The sequence below is a fragment of the Apodemus sylvaticus genome, chromosome 19 (genome assembly GCF_947179515.1).
Source record: "Apodemus sylvaticus chromosome 19, mApoSyl1.1, whole genome shotgun sequence".
In the NCBI taxonomy this organism is placed as follows: domain Eukaryota; kingdom Metazoa; phylum Chordata; class Mammalia; order Rodentia; family Muridae; genus Apodemus; species Apodemus sylvaticus.
In genome coordinates, this window is record NC_067490.1 from 11,054,689 (window position 1) to 11,070,412 (window position 15,724).

At 48.9% G+C, this 15,724-nt stretch overlaps 1 protein-coding gene and 1 long non-coding RNA gene across 3 annotated transcripts; one reads left to right on the forward strand and one right to left on the reverse strand.

Annotated features, from left to right (window-relative positions):
- Positions 1-1,491: 1,491 nt before the first annotated feature.
- On the forward strand, positions 1,492-3,272 carry LOC127669547 (uncharacterized). Its single transcript, XR_007974388.1, has 4 exons — positions 1,492-1,793; positions 2,307-2,394; positions 2,621-2,768; positions 2,902-3,272. It is a non-coding gene; the product is annotated as an uncharacterized LOC127669547 (long non-coding RNA).
- On the reverse strand, positions 2,005-9,999 carry Spatc1l (spermatogenesis and centriole associated 1 like). 2 transcript variants are annotated; one of them, XM_052163589.1, is made up of 4 exons: positions 9,795-9,999; positions 6,536-6,883; positions 2,604-2,755; positions 2,005-2,331 (listed from the first exon to the last, which is right to left on the reverse strand). In XM_052163589.1, the coding sequence occupies exons 1-4, from the start codon at positions 9,997-9,999 to the stop codon at positions 2,005-2,007; spliced, it is 1,032 nt and encodes a 343-aa protein (XP_052019549.1). The 2 variants fall into 2 exon arrangements, with proteins under 2 accessions (XP_052019549.1, XP_052019550.1); XM_052163590.1 differs by lacking the exon at positions 2,005-2,331 and having other exon boundaries at positions 2,654-2,755; positions 6,600-6,883.
- Between the last annotated feature and the right edge of the window lie 5,725 nt (positions 10,000-15,724).

A 15,724-nucleotide genomic window follows, 5' to 3' on the forward strand; every position in this document is an offset into this window, starting at 1 on the left:
TTAAACTCCTATTCTTGTTCCGTGCTTACCTACCTGGCTTCACCTCCTCCTCATGCTCCTGCTCCTCCTCTTCCTCCAAGGCTTCTCACACCTTAGAAGCATCCCAAGCATCCCCCCACATAGCCCTGGGCAGCAGCAGGGGGGTGCTTCGAATTGTAAACAACACTCTCTCCACTGGCACGATGTCTGCAGTCTGCCTTCCCTGATTAAACAAATCTCCATATAGATTTACCCTTATGCCTTACCTCAGGTTTGCAGGAAGCATCCAGTTGCTGTCTTCAAGGAGAATTGACTGTGGCCTCTCTGGCTAAGACAACAGACATAGCTATAGGGCTGTGGTCTGAGAGCTCCTAGTGCATGCTGTGTGGATGTAGTTCACTGCCTCGCTTTAATCACCTCAAAGGTGACTACAAAAGGGGGACACTGACAGCAGCACTGAGCCAGACCCTCTCAGGGGCTTAGGCAACTTCAGGCTGGCTAGACCCCTCCCCTGGTATCAGGTTTGGCCCTGTCCCTTCACCAGGACTCAGCACTCCCATCAACTGATAGGTATCTCAGAACTGAACAAATACACCAAGCCGAGAGGGGTCCCTCAAGGATGTTGCTCAGTTTTCTGCCTCCAAAAATTTGGACCTAGACAGAGGTTCTATTCAGAACTGGGGGAGTGAGGGGCTGGAGAGATGGCTCAGCGGTTAAGAGCACTGACTGTTCTTCCAGAGGTCCTGAGTTCCAATTCCCAGCAACCACATAGTGGCTCACAACCATCTGTCATGGAATCCGATGCCCTCTTCTGGTGTGTCTGAAGACAGCTGCAGTCTACACACATAAAATAAATAGATCTAAAAAAAAAAAAAAACACACACAGTGCTAGGGCCAGAAGTGTCAGTGAGACAACCCAGCACCAGCCCACGTGGAATTGAGCAGGGACTCATAGGGCTGGGTATGGCTATACATGCCTTGAATCCCAGCACTTGGCAGGCAGAGGCAGCAGGATATCTATGAGTTGGTTCAAAGCCAGCCTGGTCTAAATTGTGTGACCCTAATTAAACACACACACACACACACACCAGAACTCAGGGGATAGCACAGGAACCATCTTGGGGTAGCTGCCTGCACTGCCTGAGCCACCTCTGCTCTCAAACCTGCCAAGTGTCATACCACTCCAGGTCTTTGTGTCAGGATCCCCAGTCTCAACCCCACTGATTCCCGGGAGGTTCAACCCCTTTGTTGTAGCGCTGTCTCTAGTGTCCTGTATGTGCACACAGGGAAGTACTGTGGGGTCGGAATCGGTGCGAAGTTGCAGTAACCTTATCACTCTGGCCAATGTCCAAAAAGAATATAGGCTTCCTGGGTCCCAAGAACTAAGCCCTGTTGTGGCTTAGTGGCCCCTTCCCTAAGTTGCTGCCGCTTCCGTAATTTCTGCTCCACAAAGCTTATCCCAGGCCCAGCACATGCGCAATCACACAGGCCAAACAGACTTGTCACCATCCGCGGTCATGGTCCAAAGTCCCTAACTTTGACCACAGGGCTGTGTTTCCATTCTGATAGGCTCTGCGGGTTCCACCACCATCTTGCCTCCAGCTCTGCATTTGGGGGACACCCAAACTGGAAGAGGGCTTACTGGTCCTTTCAAGGGGGAGATGGAGGCTTTCAAGGACGCTGTGCTGAGAAGGGTCCCAGCCTTCAGCCCGAGCAGCGGCTGAGCCCCCAAGTTCTGCTCAGAAACACCGACCCACAGCTCTTGCAGGCCAGCGGAGACCAAGACACCTCACCACGCCCTCAAAGAGCCAGAGGTAAGGCAAACAAATAAATAAGCTTTTAATAAGGCAACAGGTGCCCGGTGGCTGTGCGCGGCCCGGGCTGCTGGATGCCCTGGGCAAGCGCAGACGTGGAGGAGGCCTCTCCCCACCGTAGCTGGCCAGACAGCTTTCCATGCGGGAGGACGCGGGTGGCCCCCGGGTTTGGAACAAACACGTTTATTGCCGGAAGGGTGAGGCGGGCGGCTCACCAGGCAAAGAGTGGTTTACTGTCCTCCTTGGAGAGCTCACACAGGCAATTCAGCAGTAGCAAGGAGTCACCCAGGAACTTGGGCGGCACAATGTCAATGACTAGCTTGCGCAGGGCAGCCGGGCTGCTGTGCAGCGGGTTGGCCCGCAAGTCTGGACGCTGCTTCAGGATGCCGTAGGTATTGATGAGAAACTCACTAAACACCGGGTGCACTTCGCGGCTGTAGCCCAGCTTCTCCAGCCTTGCCGTTAGGGTCAGATAGCGATGCGTCAGCTCCCGAAGTTTCTTTTCATCCACAGAGCCGTCTAGGGACTTGATAGATGTCTGTGGGACACGGAGCAGAGGAAACAAGGCGCCAGGTCAGAAAAGTCTCTGACCCTAGTGGAGGTAGGTCGGTAAGGCAGACTTTGGAGGCTTAGGGGGAAACTGGACGCCCTTGGCCCCTTCAGCACTTCAGAAGGATGAGCCCTTGTCCCTTGTGGGGGAGGGGGAGGTTACACTTGGACCCAGGAAAGAGTCAGGTGTCTGCACCGACTTGTCAAGCACCAGAATGTGCCGCCAAGTACCAGACCTGAGCTGGGGCAAACAAAGTGTACCTGCTTGATCTTCTCAGGGATGTTGGACACTGTGAAACCGTAGAGGCGAGTCACCCCTGGGAACACGTAGGCCAGGATGCGTCGATCAAGCTGGAACGCGATCTCCCCAACGATGCGACCATCTTTCTCAGCACCCGCAAAACTCTGGATCTCTGGGTAAGACAGGTAGGTACCATCCTGACCATTTCAAGGTACCAAGGTACCTTTGCCCCTCACTGCCAGAATATAGGAAAATCATTAAATTTTTTGGAGGTATTTGGAGCTGAAGAGGGGACCATCTCTCTCTCTTTGCTCTCAGCACACAGCTCCCTCTGTCTGGAAGCCAAAAGCCATGTGAACCTGACAAAGACAGTAGGGGCCCCTGGGAAAGACAGTACCCAAGTCTATCCAGAGAGAGGGGGAACCCCCCTGTTGTTCCCAGATACTGTTCCCACCAACTCAGCCTTCTCTGAAGACAGCAGGGACATCGCAGCCTGGCTCTGGAAAGAGCCAGCCTCTTCTAGTTCTACAGCATTGCCACCAAAACCATGCCGATGTCTGAAAGATCAGTATCAACCCTATCTCACCCATGTCTGTGGAGAGGATGACGGACTAGAAGATTCTCTTTATTCTTCTTAGACTTCTCAGGACTACCCCAAATCCCAATAAACACGGCCCCCCAATAACCCCTCTCCATACAATGCTTCTGGTGTCATAGAAATTATTATTAAACAATGTCATACATATCCTTATCCTTCAAAAACCTGGTGCTCTTTGGAAAATAAACCTCATCTTGATTTAAAAGACCTGTCGCAAACACTCTTACATCTATAGGGTCCTTGTTGACCACTTAACACTCGGATGAGTGTAGAGTTTACACTCTCAGTTCAAGTCCCACATTACAGAGCCCAGGATGATAGCACAGGTGACTTCTCCTTAGCATCCTGTATCCGACACGCTACCCTCAGAGGCATCACTCCTGAGCTGCATACTTCCATCCTGACAGAAGACATCGGACAGCATGCTATCACCTAAGCAAGACCTGAGACTCACGCCCCTGACAGGACTGTAAGTTTGGTGAGGTCCTGTGGATCTGACACAAAGGCTTCAACAGTGTATATATAGGGCCACAAGGCTCGGGAAGTCCTGGCCATGTGAGCTTTATGGTAGCTGAACACCCACACTCAAGACAGTGATAACCACACAGACTCGTGGACCCTAGACCCCCATCCCTGCTGGCGGTGCCTTGTGACCTTGAGTTTTTTTGGGGATGACCCAGAATGATTTGGTATCCTCTTTACCATCATAGGGACACTAGGGGCAGGCCCCAGAGCTAGCTCTGCCTATATGACCTCGGTCAGGTGGTCATCCATCAGGTATTGAGCTCTGAGCCAGGGTGTGGGATACACACTAACCAGATACTACTGTGCTGAACAGTATGCATAACTGTGAATCCCAGTAAGTGAGCCCACCAGGAGGAAGCTTAGACAGACAGGAAAAACAGGAACTCCTAACTTGAGCTCACAGAATAGGGCACAGGGCAGATGAGAAGCCAGGCCACTGTTCTATATGATGGGGCACTTGGAAGTAGCATCAGCTAGCACTTCCCTTGCAGGACCAGCTTTCCCAAGTCTGCTTCCAGAAGCAATGTTATTGCCAGACAGGGAAGAGAGGTTGGGGACATATCTCCTGCCCACCTGCAGAGTCCCAGGTGGCAGAAGCCAAACTTTGGTTTCTTCTTCTTCTTCTTCTTCTTTTTTTTTTTTTTTTTTTTTTTTTTTTTTTTTTTTTGAGACAGGGTTTCTCTGTGTAGCCCTGGCTGTCCTGGAACTCACTCTGTAGACCAGGCTGGCCTCGAACTCAGAAATCTGCCTGCCTCTGCCTCCCAAGTGCTGGGCCACCTCCCAGCTCAAACTTTGGTTTTTTGGTACCTTCAGACCTATACTCTCCCCAGTGTCTTCTGGGGAGAACAACCAGCAGGCATAGACCAGTATAGAGAGAGAACTTGCTATCCTCTGTGACCTTGGCAGGGCTACTTGGAAGAGATCGCTCTCAAACAGAGTAACCCTCTTGACAGGTAATGTCCTTGCCAGCATAGGAAACCAGTAAGCGGCCAGACCAACAGCCCTCAGATGTGCAAACCTGCTCATTCCTTAACTTTGGAAAAGTTGGTTCACCCATGTGAGAACCCTTGGAGGGACCCTCAGAACCCAGTACAGCTGAGGCTGGGGTCACCTGATTGCCCAGTCAATTAAAAACCCATATCGGAATGCAATTCACATACAATAAGTCTGTCCTCTTTCAAGCAGCTGATTCTATGGTCACTATTATACACAGAGAGCCGTACAGTCATCACCACTATATCTTTCCAGAAGTTTCCAAGACCTTCAAAGCAAGCAATCTATTCCAAATTGCTTTTCAATTTCCAGCACTTGCAACTACCACTCTCATGGATTTATCAAAGATGGGCGTGTCACATAGGTGGAGCTGTGCACACAGTGGGTGCCCTTTTACATCTGATATCATCCAGTTAGCATAACGTTTCCAGGGTCCATCCTTAGAGCATGCCAGCGCTTCACTCTCTCTACTGGTGTTTGATCTATTGGTTATTATTGATATTGACCGTTAATATTAAGTCTTCAAATCCATGAATACGACTGTCTTGGCTATTGAAAGTTCGATGCCTTTCAATGTGTTTCTTTCTTAGTCATTTTGCAACGCTGCAGGTATTAAAAGCCCAGGGATTGAGAACCAAGGCAGAAGCTACCCCGATGTTAGCAGCTTCTATAGCAGCAGAAGGTACGATGCACAATGCTAAGGGAGATATCACCCCTCTTACCCAGCATCGGAAATGCTATGACGCTGACCTGCCAAGCCGGATGTGCCCATGATACCAGAGAGGTATAACCAACTCTTTCTGATTGGATTTGAGACCAGCTCTCTAGATGCTGAGGTCATGCCTTTAGGAAGAACCATCTTTTCAAGTGTTAGTATTGGAGTAGCTTCTCCATGCAAACCTCATCCCACAGACAAAACCCCAAATTCTTTTTTTGTTTTGTTTTGTTTTGTTTTTTCCAAGACAGGGTTTCTCTGTGTAGCCCTGGCTGTCCTGGAGCTCACTCTGTAGACTAGGCTGGCCTCGAACTCAAAAATCTGCCTGACTCTGCCTCCCAAGTGCTGGGATTACAGGTGTGCGCCACCACGCCTGGCTGCTATGAAACATCTAAATGATGAAAGAGCATCTGTAACCTTGGGCTTAACAGAGACTTCCTAAATTAGACACAAGAAAAGCACAAACTACAAAAGAAAACTACCAGGAGGGCTGGAGAGATGGCTCAGCGGTTAAGAGCACCAACTGCTTCTCTGGAGGTCCTGAGTTCAAATCCCAGAAACCACATGGTGGCTCACGACCATCTGTAGTGCCCTCTTCTGGTGCATCTGAAGACAGCTACAGTGTACTTATATATATAATAAATAAATCTTTAGACCAGAGCAAGCAGGGGCTGACCAGAGCCAGCAACCTTCATTCCCAACCACATGATGGCTCACAACCATCAGTACAGCTACAGTGTACTCATAGACATAAAATAAGTAAATAAATAAAAAAATCTTAAAAAAAAAAAAAGAAAACTATCAGGAAATTCTACTTAACTATGTTCAAGTTTCACCCTGCCCCCCCACCCCACCCCACCCCACCCACACCCACACCCACCCCACCCACCCTGCCAAACAGGAAAGCGTAAGGAACTTAGAACACTTAGAGTTTTTTTTTTTTTCAGCAAAATATTGAGGATGAACATCTCCATTTTTTTTCCAAAAGGCCAGGGCAAACCTGATCCTAGACCCAGGCCCACTCCAGCGATCCTCCCCACCCTTCGTCCCTGGAGAAGCAAGCCACAACCAAGGCTCTGAAACGTGGTTTTCCCACCCAGGGCCACCTGTGTGTACCATACCATTGAGGTAATAGGTCCTCCTGCTCCTATCCCCAGTGGGCAGGTTACTCTCCGAGAAGCACACCTTCTTAGGTCGCGAGATTTCCCTGGGCTCGAGCAGGGTTTTGTCAGCCAGGGAGTCCTGCAAGGGACTCAGGAGTGGGGACATCTTCCTGTCGGCAATTCGTGCGTGTAGTTCTGGAGGGCTGAGGAAGGACTTGAAAGGCATCTGAGAGGTGGTTGCACAGCCTGGGGAGGCATCGTCCTCACTGGAGAGTGGGGCGTGTGAGCATAGTAGGTCCTCCAGGGAGGACGTCTGTAACTGGGAGGGTGTGTCAGGGACACCGGCAAACCTTCCAAAATCTGGACCTGGGGTGGAGAAGAAAAAGAGACAGTAAGTCAGATGAGGTTCTCACAGGCACATCTGGAAGCACAGGGTCGCGGATGCAAAGTCCCGCTCCCTACCAAAGCTGTGCTCCTCCCCCTCCTCCCTGGCATGTCACCTGAAGACAGAGGGAGTCCCTCCCTGCTTCCTGAACTCAGCACGTGGGGTCTCAGTGTGCTCACAACCACGCTCCTAGAGTGACGTCTACATGCTTTTCAAATTCGTCACAAACAGCGCCACCCTGGTTCCTCTGTCCACTGGCCCACGTGCCCAGTCCATGACTGTCCACCTCGTTTTATCGCAAAAAAAAAGCTGTGGCTCCGGGCGGTGGCTCAGTGGTAGGACACTTGCTTAGATGAGCTAGGCCCTGAGTTCAGAGCTCGGTACTTGAAAAAAACAATTTGCTGCATACAGCATCTCTGGATGTGCTCTCTTGCTCTCCGTGGAGCCCCTTCCGCAGCCACGCCTAAGCTCAGGCATGCACCTGTCTGACTGCCTTGTTTTTCATGGTCCTCATCAAAGGGAACTTACTATCCATCCTTTGACTTCAGAAGCTCTTATCTACTTCCTAAGAGCATGTTCTCATAGCAAGAAAGCCAGTGTACTTGAGAGAGTGTTTTAGAGCCTATCAGGAATCCTATCTTAAAGTGTACACAGGTGGGAGCCACTGTTCTGTCCCAAAAGTGTTTTATAAGAAAAAAAAAAAAAAAGCATGGACTGGAGAGATGGCTCAGAGGTTAAGAGCACCGACTGCTCTTCCAGAGATCCTGAGTTCAAATCCCAGCAACCACATGGTGGCTCACAACCATCCGTAATGGGATCTGATGCCCTCTCTTCTGGTGTGTCTGAAGACAACTACAGTGTACTTACATATAACAATAAATAAAGCTTTGGGTTGGACTGAGCGAGGCCGGAGTGAGCTGAGGTCCTGAGTTCAATTCCCAGCAACCACAGGATGGCTCACAACCATCTGTACAGCTACAGTGTACTCATATACATAAAATAAATAAATAAATTTAAAAAGAAAAAGAGGAAAGAAAAAAGCGTAACACCTTGTTCACAAGATGCTATACCTTCCTTTGTGCCCTTGTTAAGACCCATCAGTCCTTGAGACCCTATCCATATATATACCCTTCAAAGCACTGAAGAGCTTTATTTATATACAGCTAGCTAGACACCAGCTAGAAACATTAATGGTGTTTTCTTGGAACCGGTGTCCAATTGCTCAGTAAGAAGCAGAAAACCAGGGCTGGAGAGAGAGGTGGCTCAGTGGTTAAGAGCACTGACTGCTCTTCCAAAGGTCCTGAGTTCAAATCCCAGCAACCACATGGTGGCTCACAACCATCTGTAATGAGATCTGATGCCCTCTTCTGGTGTGTTTAAAGACAGCTACAGTGTACTTACATGTAATAGATAAATAAGTCTTAAAAAAAAAAAAAGAAGAAGAAGAAGAAAACCAAAGTGGGCCCATAAACTAAAACCTAAAACTTCTGAGAACAAAGAGTCTCTCCAACAAATGTTTCTAAGAAAACTGCATTTCACATGTAAAAGTATAAGACTAGAGATAGACTCCTCCCTCACGCACTTGATCTGGTGGCACAGGGTGTGTCAGTCTCTGACAGTGGTTACCTGGGTTTTTATGACCACCACAGCACATCATGTTACAAATGTCACACCTGTGCAGGATGTAACATGTGACCCAGCTGCGTGAGCACAACCCCTCCAACAAGCATTGTTTGGCCCCTTGGCAGCGACTCTGTCTCCATGCCCCACTCCATCTCCCCATGAGGACTCCCTATATAACCAAAGCTCCCTCTTCAAGGCCCCCCTTGGGACTCAGTGGTGGAGATGTGAAGGACCCCCCTCCGGTGGGCTTTGTGCCTTCCAGACTCCAATGGGCTCCAAATGACATTCTCAGTGCAGGCTGTTACGCAGGAGAGAAGCAGATAGCTCCAAGGGGGCTCTAAGAAGCCATGACACCAAATGCCAACCTAGGCTTTATAGCTAACTTCAAAGACAGGAAGTGGGAGTGGGCTACAGCCTGGCCAAATCCAGTTGACCACCAGGCTGTTCGTCTCCTTAAGGACTGGGTGAGCTGGAATAGCTCTCTAGCCTCCCACTCTGGCCGGATGGTGTGACCAGCAATCACATCCTTCAGAAAGCTGAACCCACTGGGGTCACTGGGGTTCTCAGACATCAGTGACAGGGAGAAGGGTTCTGTCCACATCCCAGTCAAAGCCCCAGGTCACATCCACCAACCACATCCCAAATTGTTTGTACTATTGTTTGTAAAAATGGAATTTTTTTTTTTACAGAAAGAAAAACAACTTTTAAAACACAACCAACTACTTTTTGCAGAAACTGGTCACCAGTCCCACGTATGTTCCTCCCCCAAATCCCCCATGCCCCACTCTCTAAAAAAGAAAAAAAGCTATGGATTTGAGCTGAAACTATTTAGTAATCTGGTGGTAGCACCATAGGCTTTGCCACCTACTGACACCCAAGAGTCCATTTTAGGATCTCCCTCCGGGGTGGGTGCTGCACCCCTCTCCTGAAGCCAGGTTCAAACAAGAGACTCTTTCAAACCGATGGCAAATGAATGTCGGCTTGGCTCAATCCGTCGACACACCTGCACCTCTACAAGACAAGACGATATAGGACACGCTGCTACAAAGCAGAGGAAGAAAACAGAGAGCGGCAGGAAACCTCCCAGCCAAGCCTAACAAAACAGAAATGACCTCAGCAGGCCTGGGGCCCGGTGATCACACCCGGGCCTGTCTTAAGCCAGACGGCGATGCTCCGAGACATTACCAAATGGCAGATCCACCAGCCTGCATAAACCCTACGACCCTTCCCAGGGAGAGCTGCCCCGTCCTGGCTAAGCCTGTACCTCACCTCCATTCCCGGGGGAGCAGGCCTCAGGGTAGGTAGGGACCTTGGGATAGAGCAGGTCCCGGCTCCCTCGAGCACAGCTCTCCTGGCAACTCTCGCTGAGCAGTCTCTTTAGCATCTGGTTCTCCTTCAGAAGGCGCACCTGCTTCTTCAGGTCTGCGTTCTCACTCATGAGCCTGCTCATCAGCTCGCTGCTCCCCTCCGCCATGGTGTCAAGTGCTCACATGTGGGCCCGTGGCCCCATGGAGGTGGAAATACAGAGTCCCAAGACCCCCACAGAAACAGCCTAAGGCCACGGAGTTCCACGCTGCCTGGCCTTCCACAGCCTTGTGATGTCGTTACCCTTAAAGAGGCAGCGCCACAAAGCCCAGCGTCCTTCTTCCTCGTCTGCCCCTCTGCTCCCAGACATCTCTAAGCCAACCTGGAACTGGTGACACACAGATGTATACACGTATGTGGGCATGGGACTCAAAGTGCAGAGGGATTGGATGTTCATGACATGGGTTCATCCCTGGACTATGAAGGGAGGAGGGTGACCTTCTAGAAGGCAGCCTAGACAGGGAGGACAGACCTTTCTAGCACCTTCCGGAAGCAGCCAGAACAGGGCATGGGACAGCCATGCTGTCCACACAATGTGACGCCTACAGGCCACAGTGGAGACACGGCTGTCACCTCAGTGACTGCTCTTCCCATGACATGTGCCTGTGAGGTTAATCTCTCATCACCCGGATCCACAGGACCACAGGACCACAAGACTCCCAGAACCTACAGTGAATATGGGATGTTGTTTTTTTGCTTTTTTTTATTTTTATTTATTTATTTATTTATTTTTTGGATTTGGTTTTTTTTGAGACAGGGTTTCTCTGTATAGCCCTGGCTGTCCTGGAACTCACTCTGTAGACCAGGCTGGCCTCGAACTCAGAAATCCACCTGCCTCTGCCTCCCAGAGTGCTGGGATTACAGGCATGCGCCACCACCGCCCGGCCGGGATGTTGTTTTTGAGTCTCATCCTTGGAACCTATACTTAAGGGGAAAAAGGACCACAAGAGCAGAGGAGGTGACCAGCCTAGGGCAGAACCCCACTGTTGCCCCACAGTCCCAGGGAGATTCTAGAGGAACCCTGACAGGGCTGGAAATGGAGGCCACTCACTGGTCACGTCACACTTCCCTCGTGAAAAGACTTCAGGCAGCACATTTGTATCCACCACACACACTGAGTACTGGGTGTCTGACTCCATGCCAAACACTAGATGAAGTAGGAATGAGGACCTATGAACCAGCGACCACGAGACAGGCGGTGCTACAATAGTCAGCTAAGGTAGCTGTCTGGAAACTCTCCTGGGCACCCTGCTTCTCCTACTGCATAAGGTGACTGAGCTCTATCTCTGAATCAGAGATAGAGACAGAGACACTAAGGGTTGCTGCCTGGTCCTCCTTGATGAGAAAGAGTGTAACCAGAAAACCCAATTCAGTTTCTACCGGGTCCTCTTCTGCCAATGTCTGGGACTCTCCATCAATATCTGGGGCACTCTGTGCAGACATTGGCACAGTCCCTGGGTAAAAAATCTTTAGATTCAGTTCAGGCAGCCATGTTAGTATATAGTATAATATTTCGAGTGCTGCAAACTCGGATTCTGTGGAGAAAAGAGATTCTAAACGTCAGATGCTGGCTCAGTTGGCTTCTCTCCTCAAACAGGGGCAATGGGGACCTGAATGAGCCGCGAAGAGCTTTCAGTCGCCTTCAAAGACAGCAAGGGGCGAGCGTGAAAGCACTGGTCAGAAGTCAGTCAGTCAGGTATTCCCCGCTCCCAGTTTCTGGGGTCAGGTTGTATGTAAACGACTTCTCCCCTCTACTAGGCTTTCTGTGTGTGTGTGTGTGTGTGTGTGGTGTGTGGTGTGTGGTGTGGTGTGTGTGTGTATGTGGTGTGTGTGTGGTATGGTGTGGTATGGTGTGTGTGCTGTTGTGCTGTGTGTGTATATGTGGTATATGGTGTGTGTGTGTGTGTGTGTGTGTGTAGTATGTGTGGTGTGGTGTGTATTGGTATGTGTGTGGTGTGTGTGTGGTGGTGTGTGTGTGTGTGTGGTGTGGGGTGTGTGTGTGTGTGTATGGTGTGTGTGAGGTATGTCTGTGTGTATGTGTGGTGTGTATGGGGTATAAGTATGTGTGTGTGGTGTATGTGTGGTGTGTGTGTGTAGTATGTATGTGTGGTGTGTGTGTGTGTGTGTGATTTTTTTTCAGATTTTTCTCTCTCTGTCCTAGAACTCACACTGTAAAACAACTAGCCTCAAACTCAGAGATTGCCTGCCTCTGCCTCCGAGTGCTGGGATTAAAGGCGTGTACTACCACCACCTGGTCCCCTCCACTAGCTTCTGACCACACTGAAAGACCACCTCTTTCCCAGGCAAGAAAAGGCCATCCAGCTGCCTGTCAGCATTCTGTTTACTTATTCATCAGGATGCACTGTCCTTTTAAATTGTCACTGGACTCAAATTGTTATTGCTCTTAAGTTTAACTTCACACTTGTGACAGATGTGGTCTGAATCACCTTTTCTTATGTCTTTAAAGTTTATTAATTTATGTATTACAAATTTATTTTTCTGCATGCATATCTGTGTACCACATGCATGCCAGAAAAGGGTGCTGGGTCCCCTGGAACTGTAGTTCCAGACAGTTATGAGATGCCATGTGGGTGCTGGGAATCTAACCCATGTCCTCTGGGAGAGCACCCAATGCTCTTAACCACTGAGCCATCTTTCCAGGCCTAAAATCCTCATGTGTGTTTGTGTGTGGGTGCACACCCATGCCATAGTGAACACGTGACAGTCAGGGGACAGCTCTCCGGAGTCAGCTCTCTCTTTGTATCACGTGGATTCTTGGGATCAAATTTAGATCATCAGGTTGGCAACAGCCATCTTTGCCCAAGGAGGCATCTCGGCGGCCTCTCAGGCACCTTGACCTGATTTTACACCATCCAGTTACAAAATGAGTTGCCAAGTATCCTGACTCATGCTAAATTATTTAAATTAAACTATTTTCTGCAATGTTTGATAGAACTTACCAGTAAAGCTATAGGTCTGGATGTCTTCTGGGGGATGTTTTAAACTTAAATCTTTAAAGTGAAATAAAACAGGAAAAGTAGTGTTTAGATAGGATCTCATCATGTAGACCAGGCTACCCTGGAACTCTTGCCTAAGGGACACAAGGCTACTTACACATACCTGCTCGGTGTGACAATTGCCTTTCTTACAAGTAGTCCCAGAAACTGTTGGATATCTATCCCCAGGAGCCTAATTTAAGGTACCCAGCAGGTCTCACATCTCCCACATAGATGGAGCCAAAGAGGGAAAACAAAACAGTTTGGAAGAGCATCGCTGGCAGGGTTCTAACGGGGCCCAGCAAACAGAAGAACTGGGAGCTCAGCAACCAGAACCGGCTTGGAGGCAATGTGCAGTCAAGACTGAGCAGCAGGTGAGAAAGCAAGGCAGACAGAGACACCGCCTCTGGGATTTGTGGTGACAGGCCGGTGGGTGGAGCTCATCCTTCCTAACGCCACCGTGACCCTGGAATACAGTTCCTCAAGTCAAGTCGTGGTGACCCCCAACCATAAAGTGATTCCATCGTGACCCTGGAATACAGTTCCTCAAGTCAAGTCGTGGTGACCCCCAACCATAAAGTGATTCCATCGTGACTTCCTAACTGTGGTTTTGCTACAGTTATGAATCCTATGTAAATATCTGATACATAGTATCAATCTGCCTCACAGACTGAGAACCGCTGGGGATGGACCCTTTATTGTTAAGGATACAAGTCATTCCCTTTGTTTTTAACTTGGCAGACTCCAGTCGGGTTGATCTCTTCAGAGCCCTACCCTTTGGGTCGATTCGGCTTCTTTAACCTTTTGCTCATTTTATTCTTTCCTTCTTTTTGACTTCCTCACGTGGCTGTCTAGCTTCCTGACCTTAAATCCACATTCACTTCATGTTTAGCTGCATCCTACAAATTTGGAGGACATTTTCATTTTCATCCAGCTTGTATTTCTCCCAGACTGTCAGCATCTCTTTCTTTTAAAGCCTTCATTTTTTTAAAAAGATTTATTAATTATTATATGTAAGTACACTGTAGTTGACTTCAGACAGCACCAGAAGAGGGAGTCAGATCTCATTACAGATGGTTGTGAGCCACCGTGTGGTTGCTGGGATTTGAACTCGGGACCTTCGGAAGAGCAGTCAGTGCTCTTAAGTGCTGAGCCATCTCTCCAGTCCCAAAGCCTTCATTTTTTAAATACATTTCAGATTTACGACCAGATTAGGAGGTAGAGATCACCCTCGCACCCTCTGCTCCCACATACCCATACACTCTCCCCACCATCAGAGCCCTGCACCTGAGGGTCCGATTATTGGACGTGACGTGTCCCTATCACCTGGTGGGTATTGTGCATGCTGCTTCCCTCTTGGAGCTGCGCGTTCTGCATGTTTTAGACAAACGTATAATGGTGGTGTCTCCCACTACAGTGTCCTACAGAGTAGTTTCCATGGCCTTGAAGAGCCTGTGCTCTTAATCCTTTATCCTGCTAGAGCTGGATTCCTGCAGTATGCAACCTGATGTCCATATAAAGGGGTGTGTGTGTGTGTGTGTGTGTGTGTGTACCTGTAGAGATCAACAACTTTTGGAAGTTGGTTCTCACCTTCCACTTTGAGACAGGGTCTCTCTGTCTCTGTCTCTCTGTCTCTCTGTCTCTCTCTCTCTCTCTCTCTCTCTCTCTCTCTCTCTCTCTCTCTCTATTACTATGTAGCATATCCCAGCTAGCTGGCTCCAGTCAGGGTGATTCTCCTGCCTCTACCTCCCATTTTGCTCTTAAGGATGGGAGAATTACAGATGGATGCTTTGGCATCTGCCTTTTAAACCTGAGTTCTGGGGATAAAACTCACACATCAGGCCTGTGTTTCTAGTAATTTTACTGTCTGAACTAGGCCCCATATCTTTTTAAAATAGAATATTTTTTGACAAAACTGAGACAAACTTGTAAACTTTAAAAAAACATCAGAAACATTATGTTGTGCACAAATAGAAATTGAAGCCAATTGACCAGACACACCAGTTGGTTTTGGTACTGGCGTTGCTGGAACATGTGACCAGGTAGATCCAAATCAAAGGACTGAGAGGGGAAAAGACTACAAATGGGACAACTATTGGTGGCATCACCAAAGCTCACCTTCCCAAAGTCATAATCTAGAAATACAATACCCCTACCCAGGCCTCACAGAGTCAGAACTGCCAACCAGAGCCTACGCAGGACTGACATAGATCCTCTACACGTTATAGTTGTGTAACTCTGTCTTCCTGTCAGGCTCTTAACAGCAGCGCCAGGAGCTGTCTCTGACTCTGTTGCCTGCCTTTGGAACCCCTTTCTCCTACTGAGTAGCCTTGTCTAGCCTCACTTATAGAGAGGTGTACTGTAGCTTGTGATGTCAGAGCTGATGGATATCCATGGGAGGCCTGTGCTTTTCTGAGGAGTGGAAGGGGAGGGGACAGGGGGAAGGACTGGGAGTAGGGGAAGGGGAAACTACGTCAGGATGTAAAATAAACAAACAAACAAACACCCCTAATACAAGTAATGTTTTGCCTTCATCTTTCATAACCATTATTTAGCTAGAAGGATGCAAGTTTCGGGGGTTTCCAAATCCATCCCTTCATTTCCCATTGAACTCCATTATGGCCAAACAACACGCTTTCCAGTTTCTGAAGATTCTCACGCCCTAGCGTGATGAATGATAACAGAAGAACTTGAATGTGTCAGGTTTCCACGGTTTCAGATGAGGCATTCACAAAAGCCACTGAGCTTGTGGGTTGATTCAAGAACTCGATGCTCCTAACAGGCTGTCCCAGTGTGATCTCTGTTGATGTGATAAAAACACTTTGACCAGGAGCAAGA